Here is an 18,967-nt window from a genome sequence, read left to right on the forward strand (position 1 = left end):
TGGACAGGTTAATTCGAACTATACTGATGTCTTACGAGTGGTCTCTGAATCATTCAGTAGCAGAGCAGATCTTTCTGGAGTGGGGTCAGCCTTGCTGTGATCTCTTCGCATCGCCTTCCAACGCGAAGTGCAGCGAGTTCTTCGCTCTGAACCCCCAGCCGGGGAGTCCCCCAGAGATGCTCTAGTCTATGCTTGGCCTCCTGGTCGTCTGTATAATTACCCTCCAGTACTTCTTATTCTGAGGTTTCTACAGAAAGCTTGTCGACTGGGGAGCAAAGTGATCCTCATCGCCTCGTTTTGGCTTCGCCAGGTATGGTTTCTCTTCCTATGGTCTCATCTTCTGGCTCCACCTTGGATCTTGGATCCCATTCAGGATCTTATTTCACACCTGTTGGGGATTCCTCATCTCACCCTGGACAGTTTGAAGCTCACGGCTTGGCTGCTCCAGTTCCCCTGATTGCTAGGACTCCTGGGTTATCCTCTTGAGTCAGGTCTATTCTGGTGGCAGTTCATAAGTCTTCCAGGAAGATTTACCTCAGCAAATGGAAACGTTTTTCCTTTTGGACTTCTCAAAGGAGTTTAGCCTCTTTCACGGCTCCTGTCTCTGCCATTCTCGACTTCCTAGCAAATATTTTCAACAAGGAGCAAGCTCCTCTACTATCAAAGTTCAATTAGCTGCCATCTCTCATTTTCACGTGGGTGAGAATTCTGCTTCTCTGGCCTCTTCCAGACTGTGTAAAGCCTTTATTAAAGGTACTTTCCACTTACGCCCCCCCAGTCAAGGATCCTGTTACCCCATGGGACCTTACTATGGTTCTTCAAGCTTTGGTCGCTTCGCCATTTGAACCTGCAGCAACCACAGATCTTAAGTTTTTGTCATGGAAAATAGCATTTCTAGTCGCTATCACCTCTGCTAAAAGAGTTTCAGAACGGCAAGTGTTGTCTATTAAAGTTCCATATATGATTTTCCATAAGGATAGGGTTTCCTTTCGGACCAGTCTGTCCTTTCTTCCCCAGGTTGCATCACAAGGTAACATCAATCAGACCATTAACTTACCTGTTTTCTTTCCAAATTTTGCTAACAAAATGGAATACAGACTCCACTTGTTGGATGTTCATTGACATTTACGATTTTATTTACACAAGACTAGAACCTTTCATAAATCTGATCAATTGTTTGTGTCCTCCTCTAAACCCTTTTTGGGTAGACCTATCTCTAAGGTCACTCTCGCTAGGTGGATTTCCTTGTGCATCCTTCAGGTCAATAAGGATAAAGGGTTGTCTCCTTCGGGTCAGGTGAAAGCTCATTCCACTCAGTCAATGGCTACTTCTGTGGCCTTTTGGTCTAGAGTCTCATTGGATGATATTTGTTCTGCAGCTACTTGGTCCTCATCTCATACCTTTATCTCTCACTACAAATTAGATTTGACTTCTAGAAGGAGAGCATCCTTTGGTTCTGCTGTGCTCCGGCATATCCTTCCATGAGGGCCACCCAGGAGTTTAGTAGCTGGGGGCTCTGTCCCACAGGTTGAAGACCAAATGAAGTAAATTACTTCAGATAAAGAAGTTATGTACTCACCATAACGTTCCATCTGAGTAGTTCTACTTCATTAGTCTTCAACTGTCCCTCCCTCTCTCCTTCCCCCTGGCCTTATCAAATGGACAGCCTGTTTGGCTGCAGTTTTTTAGGTACATAACGTGTTCTTTCAGGTCGGGTTCTCAGTATAAGTGGCAGCAAACTTGATCTGGGGGTTGGAATGTAGTGGAGGTGCATTATGGGTAAGGAGAGCAGCTTGGAGCTCGGAGCAGATGCTAGTGAACTTGCCGGCTCGGATCTAATATGGATCCGGTACCCACAGGTTGAAGACAAATGAAGTAGAACTACTCAGCTGGAACATTATGGTGAGTACATAACTTCTTTATCCATAAAGTAGCAGAAAGTATTGTAGGAACTAGCCAGCATGGGAATAGAGAAAGGAAATTTTGCAGGTAGTGATGACTGCAATTAGGGATACAGACAATAGGCAAGAGGGGGCTGGAATTTATTGGAGAAAACTGGCAAAGGAACCGAGGTATTGGGAGCAAATAACTAGAGAGGGAAAGATGATAGAATGGGAAGGTGCCAAGAATTTATTTGGACTGTGGGTTAGAGATTGCATTCTCTAACAGGGATTGATATTAGAGTATAGACAAAGAGAAAGTAATAGGGGGGTCCTAAATGAAAGACCAGCACTTCCAGAGTTTTTAGTAGAATCGAGAACAGAAGCTGCCATTAAAAAGGAATAATTAATAGAGCATAAAAATATTGCATGATAACTATAAAAATCAATCAGAGGAGGTTAGAAAGGATTGGAAGAGAGACTGAATATAGCAATTCACAAAGAAACAGTGGGAGGATATATGTATGTCTCCCAAATATGCAGCAAAATCTAGAAGATTTAGGATTTTTGCTTGGAAATGTGTACTTACATATTTTTTTACACCAAGTAGACTCCAGGGAATTTTTCATCAGGTAGATAGCAAATGTTGGAGGTGTGATGGGGAAAAAAGAGGTAATTGGCAACACATTTTCTCGGAGTGCAGTGAGTTGGCAGACGTTAAGGATTCCCTGCAGGATGCACTGTCAGAAATGCTGGGTGGGCTGATTGGTATGATGAGGGAGATGACTTTTCTGAGCTATGATACAGAATTGAAATTGCCTAGACATGGTAAAGCCTTGCTGTCTCTAATTATGGTGGCTTCCAAAAAAGCAGTTACTAGAAAATGGAAATCAGAATCTAAACCAACTATGTTAGAAGTAGTGAATATTGTAATAGAGATAAAACAACTGGAATTAAGATCTTTAGAAAAGGTAGGAGTAAACTACACAAAAAAAAATGGTAATTGTGGGAACAATACATACAGGGTAGAATGAGATTTAAAAGAAGGCAGGACTTAAATAGGCTATGTAATGTTTGACTGAAAACAATTGGGTAGATTAAAAGTGACATATAATATTTGCAACTGGGAGTGTGTCAGTATGGCTTGTAATGTAAAATGCTTGTAACTAGGGTTGTGTCGGTGTGGTTTGTTTCATTTATATAAATATATGAATCCTTATGTCGTAAGTAATGGTTTAACAAAAATCTTTCGATTGCTTATGGCATATGTGATGGTTTAATAAAGATGTTTCTTGCTTAAAAAAAGAGGCAGGAATTGAATAATTCATGTAATGTTTGTTAATTTTAACTTGTTAATACAGTTTGATTACTTTTTATAAATGTAAATGTGATTATGTCACAAGTGATAATTCAATAAAGGTGTTTAAAAAGAAAAGCAAATGCTATTCACAAATCTGAACAACATTTTGTTTATTTTCATAACAGGACATTTAGTGTGGTGGTTTCTAAGCAAACCCATCTCATCCTAAATTTTTCTTTTTGTTATTTTCATGGTAAACAGCTTTCTGCTTCATTTCGATATCATTCTGTGTGTGCAGTAGCTTCTCCTGGAGCTGTTTTCAAAGGTTTGGATACTAGACCCATACTTGCAGTTGCTACTTGGTCCTCTGTCCACACTTTTACTAAACATTACAAGTTGAATGTTTCTTCCAGAGCCAGGGCAAGATTTACCAGGCTATCCTTCGTGGGTTTGTGGAGGGCTTCTCTATGACTTCCTCCTGTCATCCTTTACAGTAGCTTTGGTAATCTCCCAGATGTGTTTAGTACTGCAACAGTGGTAAGGGAGGAAATCTTACCATAACAGTAGATGTCCGTTTTTCACATTTGCAGTTTTCACTCCCTAGCTTCTGTCCCTTTTCTCTCTTTCTTCTGTTGGGGACACTTTGCTGGTCAAGAGGTCTTTGCCTTCTTGTACTGTTTTTCTTCTGTTTCTGTTTTCCCCTAGATGTGCATGTTCTCCTTTCCCCTGGGGCTGCTGCAGTTCTCCTGGGGCACTTTAGTTCTAAGTACTGAGCGTATGTATATTACCTTTATGCCCTACACCTTTGCAGGGAGCATAAGTCTGCCGTATGATCCTGGGAGGATGTAAAGGCTTTGGTATATGTTGGACTATCCTTGACAGAAGATTCCACATGTAATTAATACTGCAACATTGAAAAGAAGGACATCTACTGTTATGGTAATATTTTACATAGCTATTCTTTCATGATGCACTCCCCATGCATCATCCACTTCATGGCAGTTGATGGAATGGTAGTTCTTCCTGTTGCAGTACCTGTCCTCCCATGGCCCAGATGGAGACCTTAAAGCAACATGGATGTGATCTGTTTCATAAATTACCTTAGTAAAACATGTATTTTGTATAATGCATGCATGTATGTTATCCACTTGGCTCCTGTGGAGACACATGGAAGTAAATATGCTAATCTATATGCCAAGAGTATATCAAGGTATTGCTGCAGTATCCTTGAGGCAGAAGCATGTGTGATATACCTAGCATGTCAGCATTATGTCTCTGAAAGTTTCCTGTAAAGTATAGTGAGGGCTATGTATACCTTGGTATCCACATGGATAGGAAAGCCATAAATTCCCCCAGTTTCCATTTCATAAAATCTCACCAAAGGCCTCATATCCCTGCCCTTGTGCAGCAGAGATAAGCAGCTCAAAATGCAAAACAATGGGGCATGCAGCAAAACCAGGCATCTTTGGCAATTGCCAAGTGACTAGAAAAGGAGTAGATTAGCTTATAACCTATCTGTGCCATGCATCAAAAAGCAACAATGAATCATAAAAAGCAGGAAGAGAGCCTGATGTACATAAGTTGCAGATTCTTCTCATATTACTCACATTATCTCATTATTCCCTCATTTGCATGTTTGTTTGTCTTTTCGGCTTTTCCTGGTTAGGGGTTGCTACAGCGGAACTCCAGTCCACTAATGATTGGCAGTCGATTTTTATGGTGCCGAGTTGCTAGCCCGACACCCAACCTTCAACGAAGGTACGCCCATTCACGCATGTCTTTCGGAGGCCAGTCAACCGCGGGGAGGACATGCAGACTCCACATAGAAGGCACTCCAGCCGAGAATCGAACAAGAGAACCTCTTGCTGTGAGGCAACAATGATATCGCTGTACCACCGTGGCTTATTCCCTCATTTGCATAACTTTCTTAATTATTTTCAAAAGCACAGCTTATGCCCGTGAATCGTGACTTGTTTGTGTGCTACCAACGCACAAACCCGCTGTGCTTAAGCTTAATGACTAGCATTGACACCTGTAATCTATTTAATTCCTTTTAATCTTTTACCAAATGGCAAATGCACAAATGCTTTCTTTGCTGGGGATAATTACTGAACTGTTTTCTGTAAGCCCTGATATTTTGTCTTTCTCTTCTTAAATACCTTTCATAGCTTCTTCCTTAGCAGCAAGCAGAATGTGGAGCACTAAGCATCTTCAGACTTTTTAAATAATCCATTTCCAGTGAGGAATACATCAGATCTCATGATCTGAGCATCACACATATATTCAGGTTTCTTGATGTACAAGAATTCCAGGAGGGTACTTTTAATCCATATTTTCACCAAGAATTATACCAAAGTTACTGTTTTTGTTTTGTAAATATAGTCATTCACTTCTGCAGATATATTTCTTCAGTTCTACTTTCCCTTGCTAGCTTCTCCAGGCTCCTTTCATGCACCCTAAATGCTGAGCAGCGGAGAGTGGAATAAATTTAGTGGTTAGGTTGTCAAACTTTCAGAACCTTCCCGGTGTCGAAAATGGTGTTCTGTACAGGCTTTGAGTCATCAGCAGTCAGCTAGTGCTTCTCCAAGGCTGTGCAGATAAGTATCCCATTGGGGAATACTTTCCATTTTATCAGTTATTGTGAAGAAAACTAACTTTTCTATAAGAAATTGTTGCTAAGGTTTAGGAGTGGTGTTTTCAGTGGTTGTCACTAAAAAAATGTACCTTAAAAGATACATTCCCTGTGGGTAAATACCTTTCAAAATACAATTTTTTCTGAGAAAAAGTTAAAAAAAAAAAAATGTATACACACATTTATATATATATATATATATATATATATATATATATATATATATATATATATTGCTAGGGGATAGAGCTAGTAGTTTTGAGAGTTGTTGCCATTACAAAATCTACCTTTAAACTTGCTTTTTACAGTCAGGTTGTACCACTGACTGCCCAAGGCTTCTCTGTCCACTTGTCTTGCTCTTTCATCAGTAGGAGCATGGACCAGTCTTTAGACTGTTCTTTTCTCCTCTCTCTTATCTGCAAAAACAAGGAAGTTGTATGGGAGACTTCATTCTTCATGCCAGCCTCCTGTTTACCTTAGCTGCTGGTGAGTGACTCTGCTTTGACCATTTCTGGTACCTTGGACCATTCATCGCATTCTGTCAGTCCCTCTAGTATTGCTCTTTTAGAAGCCACTAAGAACCAAAAGACAGGCATGTCCTCTGTGGCTCTTCAGCCACGGTTAAACCGCTTGTCGGTGTCAGAGGAGAATGAGTGGATGATGATCTACTGTGAAGCTACCCTTAGGGAAGGGAGTAATCTTTGGTTCAGTCATTTTGCAGGGGGTCTCCCAGGAAAATAAGGCACCAACTTAGGCATCTTTCTGCTCCTGTTTCACATAAGACAGACAGGGAAGATTGGCTAGGTGGTTATGCTACAGATTTAATTCAAGTCTTTCATTCTTTGCATTCGGCGTATTTGGTGAATTTTAAAGGAAAAATGTCCCCCCCCCCCTTGCTCTCTGTGTGTCTCAAACTTTGATTCTCAGTCTGAGAGACAGGAATTAGATTTAGATAATGTTTCTGAAGTTCCTATGCCACAAGAGGAGGGGAAATCTGATTTTGAGGAAAGTTTTTTCTTCAGATTCTCTCCTGAAGAATTCTCTTTTTCTGATACTATTGCAAGAATGAAGGACTTATTTTAGTGGGTGCAGAAAGAAATACCAGAATTTCAGTAATGATATTATGATTTATTGCATTATTACCAGCATTAGAGGATGCCATCTTGGAAGCTAACCCCCAAGAAGTCTAAGGTTCCGTAGACCCACATTTTTCTGTTTCCAAATCCTAGATTAGACCCTGCAGTGATTTCTCTGTCAAAACCACCTTCTGCCAAACATCTTTTGACACCTAACCCTATTTCTTCTCACAAAAGACAGGAAAGCATATGACAGTTTGGGAAGAAAGTTTATACTTCTTCCACCCTAGCCCTCAAAATAGTGAATTATTAAGGTCATGTCTGAATTTCTGCTGGCTTCCTCTGATAACATGAGAAAGTTAATTGCCGACTTTCCTTTTTTAGAGACTAAGATGTCTCTGAATTCTTTAATATCCTGTGTGCCTTAGATAACCAAATACTCTTTAAAATGTCCTTATGGTGCTATTGCTGTGTGTAGAGCAGCTGATAAGAAAATGTGCCTGGCTACACTCTTAGAATTTACCAAACAATGTCAAAGCTGAGATCCTGAATGCCTCTGTGGATAAAGAGGTATTACCTGGTCCTTTGTCTACTGAGGTCCTTAAATGAGTTGATGGTAGGGGAAAGTTAATTCAGGGAGTTACTCAGATTTTTCTCCACCATGTCAAAATTCAATGGAAACTTTGTCTAGTTCAGGTTCCATTTACAGGAAACAAAATAAACAATCTCAGCATGGCACAGGTTAACAAAATTTCAGAAAGCAATGGCAGGTAGGTTAAAAAAAAAAAAAAGGAATCTCTCACAAACAAGGGCATTCTAAAATATCAGACTCACTGTATGCCCCTTCACATGTTCCCTCCTCCCCCTGGCATTCCACTAAAGCTCCACCAAAGCCTAGATCTTCACTTTCCACTGTGGCAACAGATGACCTCAGACACTTAAGCTCTGAGAATCATTCAAAAAGATTACAGCTGGCAATAGGACTCCCTTTCTCATTTTCAAGGGATTCCTCTGCACATGTCTAATCAAACCTCCCTATTTCCTTCTATCCTAGATCAAATGATATCTCGGGTAGTTAGAGTTTTCCCCCCAGATCTAATAAAGAAAGGATTCTATTCAAGAATCTTTCTGGTGCCAAAGAAAGTGGAAACTAGGAGACCTCTCCTAGACATTTTTTTCTAGACCTTTACATCAAAATCCCAAAATTCAAAACACTTTCACTACTGTCTTTGCTACCTCTCATTCCACTTTTCAGTAACTATAGATTTAGAAGATGCTTATCACATTCCATTACTGAAATATTTTAGAACCTTTCTACATTTTCCCATGGGTAGTTCACATTTTCCATTTTCTCCTTTACCCTTTGGCTTTTCTACAGCTCCAAGGGTGTTTACAAAATGCCTGGCTCCTGTAATAGCCTATTGCAGGCTGCAGGGCATTCACAATTTTCCATATTTAGGTGATCTACTTATTTTTGCAGATTTTTTTACAAGTTGTCAAGAATCTCTGTATTGGGTAAAGGACCTTTTTCTTAGTCTGGAATGTCAGGTGAACACAGAGAAATCTTCTCATTCTGTCTCATTGGATAGTGTTTCTGGAATGTCTCCTAAATACATCCCTCATGATGACTTCTCTTCTTTAGGACAAAGTGGAATTTTACAAGGAATTATTTCTGATATTCTCAACTAGCTTATGATATCTGCCAGGGAGTATCTCACAATTCTGGGTTTTGTGGCTTCTAAAATTGCCATGATTCCTTTGAGGAAAATTCAGTGGTTCCTCAGAACAGTTTGGACTCACCTCCAGCATCTGCTATCATTTCAAATTCCAGTACTGGGATTTGTAAAAAGGGAGTTATTGTGCTGGGTGGACCAGTCACTTCTCCACCTAGGTCTCCCTTTCTCCCTTACAGCCCCTACTCATCCTGTAACCATATGCACCTCAGACTTTGCTCAGAGAGCTGTTTCTAAGGGAGATGAAAGTTCAGAGTCTGTAGAACAAGAACGATAGACTGAAACACATAAATGTGAAAGTAATGATGCCTCTAATGAATGCTGTCAAATCTCTACATCATCTTTGGATTTCATGCCCTTTACTAGTTACCAAGGATAACCCCACAATGATATGGTACATGAATAAACTGGGAGGAACCAGATCCTTCCCCCCTCCTCTTGCAGTCTAGCTGTTGTGGCCTAGGAACTAGCAACTCAGCACAATCTATTCGTACAGCCCAATTGCATTCTATCAGAGTGAATATTGTTGCAAGATGAGCTGAGAAGGACCAGGACAGACCCCCCTACAAATGGAAGTTTTACCTGGTGAGGGCATTGTAGCATGCTTGATTACCCCCTGATGATCTGGTTTTAGACATTGAAGTTTAACTTTGAGACATTCTCTTTGGTCCTTCAACTGTGGGTCTCTTAATGTTTTGAGAAGAAAAGGGATAGATTAGGGAATAACTGCAGGTGGCATACTTTCCTGCTGTTCCTGCTTTTGGTAAAAATTATCCTTCTAGGAAATACCTAGACAGACCAGTACTGCAACCTCTATCTTTTGAATAACGTAAGTCCAGACTTATAATGTTATTTGAAATTAGGACTTCTTATTCTCTTTTGGTATTTTTGTTTGATAAGTAGGCCAGGATTTGGAAAAAAACAGTAAGGTGGCCAGAAAGTGAAGAGGTATGCAGTAACAGCAACTTAGCGAGGACATGACAAGCCTAGAAATGCATAGAGGGGCTCATCACTGGCAAAAACAGGATGCATTTCAATAATATGAGGACTCTGCAATGGCAGAACATGTGCCCTAAGCCCAGTAGTATGCAGGTATTGTACCCGTGTCAATGCTTGTCGACACATGTAAAGTTATACCTGTTCCCTTGCAACAAGAGAGCTTAGACTAGCACAAGTGCATTTAATGAGTGGTTCAGAAAACACCCACAACTAAGCAAGTGTGTCACTTAGGACAGTAATCTTATACTTACTCCATTGTCTGAACAGGCATGCCAGCCTCCTTTGGAAGATCAGTCTATTCTCTCCCAGAAGCATAGCTGGCTCATCTAGTGCCCTGTACCAATCACACAAATGTACGCCTCACTCCTTCAACCAAAGAGCAAAAAAAAAAAAATTCACTCCTACTGGCACACTGACTAGGTAGCCAGATACACCATTCCTACCCTGCTAATCCATCTGAAAAAAATAGGTCCACACCTGGTGCTTCAGAAATACAGGAACCAATCAGGTCTCATTTCTGTGCCTTGCTCCCCCAAACCACCTTGCTCAGATTTTTGTTAAAAAAAAAAAAAAAAAACAGATCTTTTTTCTTTTAAACTATAGCAATCTGCATGTGGTACAGTTTATGTCCCTCACATAGCTCTACTGCAATCATATTTTAACAAATGTATCAAGCAGTTGCCACCATTTGTAGATTGCATGGAGTGCTACAGTGCTCAGATTTTTATTTAAGAAAGAAACAAATCTTTTTTGTTTTAAACTGTGGCAAACTGCTTGCTGCAAATGTTGCAAAGTGTTGTTACAGTTTAGATCACACAGGGAGCGGTACGGTGCTCGGGTTTGAATGCAAATCCAATACTGGCCTTTAAAAGCTGGTATCCACTTAAAGAACAATGAAGATGGATGAGATGGTTGATTGTGTCCCGTAACACTTTGCATCTGGGGCAGTTGCCCCCTTTGCACCACCCTAGCTACATTACTGTACTCTACCTACTCCCATGCTGAAAAGTAGACAAAAAACCCAGCATACTAATGAACATTAGTAACTGCTAACAGGTTATTCAAGATATTTGAAGAGAAATACAGGCAAAGGCACCACAATATGGAAAATTTCACAATACGAAAACTAAGAAAACAAAGGGGAAAGTAGAGAAGAGGATGAGTAATAGAGAAGTTAAAGAAATAGACACCGACGTTATGGATTACCTGTGAAGTGAAGAATCTAGTGCAGAAAATCCATCTCAGGTTATGTCACAGCATGATGAAGCAACAAGTTCCAAAATCAAGGAGAAACAGGCGAAACAGGAAGTATCTGATCACTTGCCACATGAAGATATTTTGAGTCTTCAGTAGGAAACCAGTACAAAAGTTCAATTGGAGTTGCACTGCAGGGGAAGGAGCAGGAAACAGTGGTATCTCTGAAGCAAACAATGTTGTGGAGTGATGGGTATCAATGGATGAAGCAGGATGCAGCTTAAGAAATGTCACAGGAAGACATTTTGGAATTTTCTGTAGAATGCCCACAAAAAACAGAGGGCAAAAAATGGTACCCCCAGTTCAGAAGAAAATGATCTAAGGGAAGAGTTATGTGATTTAATAGAGATAGACAGACATATTAAGAAAGATGAAAGAAATAATAGATTACGGAAAGTAAACAAGACCCAAAATATTCGATAGAAGTTTGGTAAAACAGATGAACACAGTAATCAAGACTGTTAATAGAAACTCATGATATAACAGAAGTAAATAGGATGAATTATTGTGCAGCTAAATTAAAAACAGTTAAAGTCTTACCACAAAAATGCAGAGCATTAAGGGGAAAGGAAAGAAGTAAAATGCCATCATGGAAGCACTGAATAGAAAAAAACTATAAAGCAATTAAGACAAGCACAGTTTCACTGTTAGAATATAGAAGAGAGAACAGATCAACAAAAACATTTATAAAGACTGATGTGATAAAAAGCAATGCACAGTATCATAACAGATCAGGATCTATTATACACTATTGCAAATAATACATTAAAGATATCAGCACAGGCAAAAAAAATTTGAAGATATGCAGATAAACAAAAAGAAAAAGTACAAAATAAGCAATTTCTTGATAATCCAAAAAAGTAATAGAGACTTGGGAAATAAAGCAAAAGGAATAGAAACTCCACCAAAAAAGAAGAAAGACACATTTTGGAGAAATATTAATGAAGACCCTATGTAACATAACAAAGACGCTGAATAGATAGAAAAATTAAAGAAGCAGCAAAGAGTTCAGATGTACAGGACATGAAACAGGATGAAGTAGCGGCCAGAGAAATTGAAACAAAATTAAGAAAAGCTCCTAATTGGAAAACACTAGGCCCAGATAACTAACTAACTTCTGGTTAAAACTATTAACATCTTTACATGAAGATTTAGCGCTGAGTAAGAACTACTTATATGCACATCCTGAACAGACACCAACCTGGATAAGAAAAGGAAAAATGGTACTCCTCCTTGATAAGAGTGAACCTAGAAGCCATCCTAAAAAGTAGACCAATAACTTGCCTTCAAACGATTTACAATCTAAATACTGCAAGTGGTGCAGACAGAGTTTGTATTTATTTAGCAAAATAAATCAGTTATGGCAATAGAACAAAAGGGTAACAAAAGAGGGTCACATGGAACAAAGGATCATTTGTTGTTAAAACCATAACAGAGAATTGTAAAAAAGACAATAATTTAAGTATGCCATGGATAGATTACAAAAAAACATTTGATAACATCCGACATTCATGGATAAAGGTGTCCTTACAGATGTATAAGATATGCCCTGTATTGATCAGTTACATTACAGTGACCACAATGGCAAACCACTTTACAGCTAAGCAATGATAAAGGGCAAACAGGGATAAAAATTCAAAGGTGGATATTTCAGGGTGACTCTTTGTCACCACTTCTCTTTTGTCTTGGCCTTAACTTATTAATCTGTCTACTTAACAGATTAGGTCACGGTTACAACTTGGCTCCCAGAAAACAGCCAAGTGTAAACACTTCTTTTTCTGGATGACTTAAACCTGTATAGTTCATCATATGAGGAATTCAAAGTATAACTGCAAATGGTTAAAACTTTGTGCGGTAATGTAAGAATGTCACTTGGTCTCAATAAATGTGCAAAAGTAACATTTAAAGCAGGAAGGTTGTAGCTCCAAAAAATATTAGTCTGGGACAGGAATGTGATATAAAGGGACTTGAGCAGGAAGGAGTCTATAAATATATGGGATTTGATGAAGGATCATCAATAAAAACATGAAGAAATGCAAACAAAATTCAGTAAGGAATATTTTAGAAGTCTAAAACTGATACTGAAAACAGCCCTGACATCTAGGAATGAAGTTCAAGCTATAAACTAATTTCTTCTTCCTGCCTTAACTTACAGTTTTGGCGTGATTGATTGGCCCTAGAATATATTGGATCAGCTGGACAAGAAAATAAGAAAAATGCTTCACACTTATCAGATGATATCTTGGTATGCACTGATTTTTATATTATGTATTCCTCATTGTTAAGGAGATACCACATAGGTGGCAGTACACTAAACACCGAAAGTGTGATAAGAGACTTAGGGACACAGGTGGACAGTGGTTTCACCTTCGATAACCACATCGCCACAACAGTCAGGAAATCCTTCTATGTGGCACACCTCATCACTAAAGGCTTTTCATCCAGAAAAAAGGGTCATTGTTCCACTGTACTCATCCCTCATTAGACCCATTATAGAATACAATGCCCCATTTGTTATGTACCTCTCAAGACATCTGCAACAACTGGAAAGGCCGCAGAAATACCTCACTAAAAGAATCACATGCCTAAAGCAGATGCTGTACGCTGACTGCCTTAAAAAACTCCAACTATACTCTGTCGCATATCGCCTACTCTGAGGCGATCTCTGCTTAACATACAAGGCCATGTCAAACCCAGAGCTGTTGGACATGCTACACTTAAATCCCAATCCCTCAGAGCCACACGTTCCAGAAATCTAAACCTTGTCATCACAATAAACAAAACATGCTGGAGGGATAGGTTCCTGACCCAGAGACTCCCCAGACTCTGGAATAGACTGCCCAGACATGTCAAGCAGAGCGCCTATTTGGCCCTCTTCAAAAGGAACCTTGAGGATTGGATGCGAGAAAGGAAATTCACCCCGAGGATCACATCAGTCACCCTGCTAGACAGGGGTCCAGGGAGGTAAATAGTGTGGGAAGAAATATTCAGGGAATTGTTATGGCTAGGCTTGTATAGGCCCTAGGGCCGATAGCCTAGTACCAACCTATGAACCTATATGGCCCTCCTTAAAATTGATTGCATGTATAGATCTCCAATCGTGGAACTGCATACATATCTGCTTATCTCAACAGATCCAAGCATCATGAAAGTAGAGAAGGAGTTTAAGTTGACTTCCCTGCTTAGTTTTAGCAGAAGCACATCAGTGTCAAGCAGAAATGGAAGTCAAACCAGAAGTTGACAAATATCAGGTAGCAACTGAAAGTACCAAAAGAACAAAAGAAAGAATATAAAGAGAAGGATCAGGTGAGAAGACAAGAAATGTGGAAAGGCATAAATATTGTGTTAAGTACAGAAAACTCTGTTGATCAGGATTTGACACATAAATAGTTAAGGAAAGGTGAATTTACACCAAAAGATGAAGGGTTAATATTGGCTACCTGGGTTATTGGACTATGTAGACGTTGGTTTACAAAGTCCATTGAACATGTAGGAGAAATAGACAAATGCAGGTTTTGTAAAACAAAACTGGAAACAATTACGCATCTTGGTGCTGGGTGTGATGCAGTAATGGCAGAGGGCCTGTATACTGAAAGGCTTAATAATGTGGCAAGACTGTTGCACTGGGGATTGTGCAAACATTACAGTATTGAAGTAAATGAAAAGCATTGGAAACATGAGCTACAAACCTTTATAGAGAATGATGAAATTTATATCACATGGGAACACCTATTACCAACAGTTCAGAAAATAGACACGAGAAAACCAGATACAGTAGTGCATGAAAACAAAACAAAATTAGCATTGATCATTGAAATTGCTACACCCAGTGATTACAGCGTCTTACATACAAAGAGGCACAAAGTAAAAAATACCAAGATTTGCAGGGAGAAATTAGAACAATGTGGAAGAAAGATACCCAGACAATTCCAATAGTAGTAGGAGTAATGGGTCTCATAAAAAAAGAATTTGCAGTCATATTTAGATATTCTACCGATACATGTAACTCCATATGAATTACAGAAGGAGTCAATTCTGAACACATTGTGAGTGCTAACATCAAAGACTGAAACAATTCTAATTTCATGAATTTTAACCATACCCTGACTTAGGAATGTGGACCATTCCCATCATAGTATTAGAAACCCCAAAGACTTGGAGAAATGAATCCATGTACAATAAGTGCTACAAATGTAAAACCAATAATTATTTAGTCATAGACACTATAGGATTTTGACTCCTTCTTCCTAATCTCCTCTTCTCATTGATGGAGAAAGTCAGGATTGCACCTCTTCAAGTTTCTGTACCAGTATCGGCATTGCTCATCAAAGTGGGTGATGCTTGTGGCATCACTCATTACCATGACAAGACAGTGCCAGACATCAACCTTGTAGAGGAGCCCTTGTAGGAGGCACAGCTCCCTGCTGTAATTTGTGGGAGCCCTTCTTAGATCCACCCTTCCAGAAGTCATAGCCAGTTTCTTTATTGTTGGAAGGCTTAGTTGTGGAAGTTTTTTTTTTTTTGCTGTGTTTTTCTCACCTGAAACTGACATAATGGATGTTTTTAATAAATTGTGATTTGTTGTAATTTGAGTTTCTGAAAATAAGATGTTTGAAGTTATATTTCTTATTAATTTTAATGCTGCGTATGCTTTGTAGGGAGGAGGCACCCTTTGCCAGAAAAGAAAATAAAGAACTACATGTTTCAGTTATGCAAGTCCCTGGATCACATGCATAGGTAAGTGTGTTTTCAAGAAAATATATTTTTGGAAACCTTTTCAGTTTGTTCTTTTGCTAGTATTTATTAATATTGTTTTGTTTACACCGCTCTAGTTATAGAGGTACACATTGTGCATTTTCACTATCTGCGTACAGGCTCTTTAGAGACCATGAGTAGTGTCTGAGTTGCCTCACGCAAAGGTCAAAATTTAACATGATCAGCTGGAGGTTGTTTTGTGAGTAACGTCAGTCCAACTTTTGATAGTAGTGGTAAGAGATTAAAAGACATGTTTCAAGCATGGAGGCAAGGAAGTATCAGAACACTGGTTTGATAGGTGAGAGACAGCAGTTACTCCATTCCTAGAGACAAATTCATTAGACCCACTAGTGATGAGGCTGGAGTTACTAGAAAATGCCTAGTACAGATGTGTTTGTAAAATGGAGGAAGACCTAGCACTTTTGGGTCTGGCTTGACTACAGAAAATATTGCTTTATTTGGGAACGTGTCTGAGTGGGTACTCTGTTGGGGGTAGGGGTGGGGTGATAGGACTGTAAATCGCAACTGGTTTTCATGGCACCTGTAGCTTGTCAAGCATAATTCTGTTTATTACAAGATACAACTAGACATTAAATGTGACTTACTATTTTACTTTTTTAAACAAAATGTATTTTTTTCAAGTTTGAGACATCCACTGTGGGTAACAAGAAAGAGAATTTTTTTATGTGATCTATTTTTGTTTCTACTGAGGAGATAGCCGTTGTAGGCAAAAATACTCCAACTAGAAGAAAGCAGACATGATGAAGAGAACTGAGCTACAGCCTAGCCACATATGATTTGTGATCTTATAATAATCTGAGGTACATTGTCAGTCCCCATCATGTAGGCACTGCTTGTCAGGTAAAACTTTCCCAGATTATGTGGTACCCTCAGTCTTCTCATCATGCATCTCTTACTCTCCACTTCTTTACTTGTCTGTTTTCTCAGAAGATGGAACCAGACGATCTTTGAAAAATGTTATCTTTGTTGGGCAAATTTCTTTCTTTACTACTTCTATTTTTTATTGCGATGTTCATTCTCTTTTAGTTTCAAAATGGGTGTTTTATGTCATCTGCACTGTTGTGTATAGATCCTCTCCCTTTTCTAATGCTGTCTACTCTATTATTCACCAATGTGCCTGTGCTTGGACCACTCCCATCTATCAGTGGATATACATTATGTTTTCTACTTAGGGGAGTCATCTCATAATATTGAGCATTATTTTGTTTGTCTAGGCTTCAGGAATGCTATTTACTGTAGGTGATGCAAGGATCTGCAGACTTTGGACTGTAGGGCTCATGCTACTGTTCAAGTGGAATACCAGACAGTGTTTGGGATGCAACTCACATCCAAATGTGAAATTTGTTAACCTTCATCTAAAAATAAGCTGAGAAAACCTTTTCTAAAGGAACAATTTTCTTCGGTGGTGAAATTTCCCATTACAGTGAGAACTCTATTGGATTCAGCTCCTTCTTGTGTAGGTCAAGCACACTCTTGTACAGAAGTAGTGATAAGTCTTCTCTTTCTTCAGTGGAGCCAGTGTGAATGCTTAATTTATTGTTGTTGAGTCTATTTCTCCTATCTTATCTGCTCATATCCAGTCTTTTCAGTTTCAGTCTAGGTCTAAAAACACCCCATTCCTTTAGATTATCCCCATTTTCCATGGTATTCCTGGTATCCATACATCATAATGCATGCATATAGTCAAAAATGATCTGGTGAAGAAGCATTATACATGGCGTTTCATCAACAATAATGTTTACTGAAGTGCATTGATGAAAAATATCACATGGCACAGGCAAGCATTTACTGTCCCTTTCCCTTTAAAGTTACGTCTACAGTATCATTACTATGTATGATATGTTCAGTTAAATCTATACTAGATGTTTTGTTTAATATACAGTAATTTAGAAGAAACCAAAGCATTAAATACTGTTTAAAAAAATAACCATTGAAGTCTATTTATATGTGTGTGTGTGTGTATATATATATATATATATATGTATATATATATATATATATATATATATATATATATATACATATATCAGCCAGATTCAATAAAGCCTACATGGTCCATTACCATCATGTGCACGTCAGGACTAGTAGCACAGTGTTTTGGATTCAGTAAGCGGTTCTACACAGTGTGTAGAGCCGTGGAAAGCTGTGCAAACAAGGTAAACATTGTTGATTACAAATTACAGCATAAGCAGCTGAATTGCATGTTAATCAGTGAATCCAAGAATGGAGGAGCTATTCAATAAGCTATAAAGCAACCGTGTAGACTCAGTGCTGGTTTTCCCTGCAGATTCCAAAACCTGTTGGAATGCAGTCACGGAAAGGAGTCTACACAGAAACAATGTTAGGGGATGCTATTACTTTAATTCGTGTGTATGTGCAAAAGGCTGAAGTGTATGCTGCTGCTGCTGCTAATAGACCAAGGCCAAGATAGCGAAGAGTTTTCAGATCCCGGGTAACTTATCACAATCTACATGATATGGAAATTGTGGAGCACTACAGGGTGGATAGAGACACACTACAGCAACTCTGCAACCTCTGTTGTCCTCAACTCAGAGCCAGGGCAAATCAAGGGGAACTCATCCCAGTGGAGACAAAGGTATGCGTAGCATTTATATTCTTAGCTACAGGTACCTTTCAGAGACCAACATGAGACATGTTCTTGGGTGTCACAGGCATCAGCATCCAGAATCCTCCACCAATTTTTGAATGCTGTGCTCCAGCATACTAGTGACCACATATATTTTCTCCGTACTCCTGAGGATATAGTCAAAAATATGCAGGCGTTCTACCCTGTAGCACACTACCCTGAAGTACTGGGTGCCATAGATTGCACACATGTAGAAATTAAGGCACCACCTGGGGAACAGGGAAGGCTCTACTTTAATAGAAAGGACTTCCACTCTATTAACTGACAAGTCATGTGTAATACCAAGGGAATCATCTTGAATGACTATGCTGGCAACCCAGACAGTTGCCGTGACTTGATAATCTGACATGCCTCCCAAGTGTATCAGATGTTCACTAGAGGGGATACTCCATAGGGTCATTTACTGTGGGATGTGGGTTATGCACTGGAACTGTGTTTGATGACATCCATCAGAAATACACACACACCTGCTGAAGAATGCCATAATGAGGCACACTCTGAAACCAGAAATATCACAGAGCATATGTTTGGGCTGCTAAAGTTGCAATTCCAGTGCCTAGATACATCTGGTGTAACCCTGCATGACAATCCACGGACATGTACTGAAATATTCACAGCATGTGCCATGCTGCACATCATCCTAAGAAAACAGTTTCAGCAGAATCAACAA

At 39.3% G+C, this 18,967-nt stretch overlaps 1 protein-coding gene across 2 annotated transcripts in view; it reads left to right on the forward strand.

The window, feature by feature from the left end:
• The window catches only part of MOK (MOK protein kinase), a 969,382-nt gene that overhangs the window by 415,161 nt on the left and 535,254 nt on the right, over nucleotides 1-18,967 (forward strand). For both annotated transcript variants that reach the window (XM_044074537.1, XM_044074539.1), the window contains one exon: nucleotides 15,533-15,611. In XM_044074537.1, coding sequence (XP_043930472.1) covers nucleotides 15,533-15,611 — 79 coding nt within the window. The remainder of the gene's footprint in view (nucleotides 1-15,532; nucleotides 15,612-18,967) is intronic.

The sequence above is a fragment of the Protopterus annectens genome, chromosome 6.part0 (assembly GCF_019279795.1).
Source record: "Protopterus annectens isolate FY-2018-M chromosome 6.part0, PAN1.0, whole genome shotgun sequence".
NCBI lineage: Eukaryota > Metazoa > Chordata > Ceratodontiformes > Protopteridae > Protopterus > Protopterus annectens.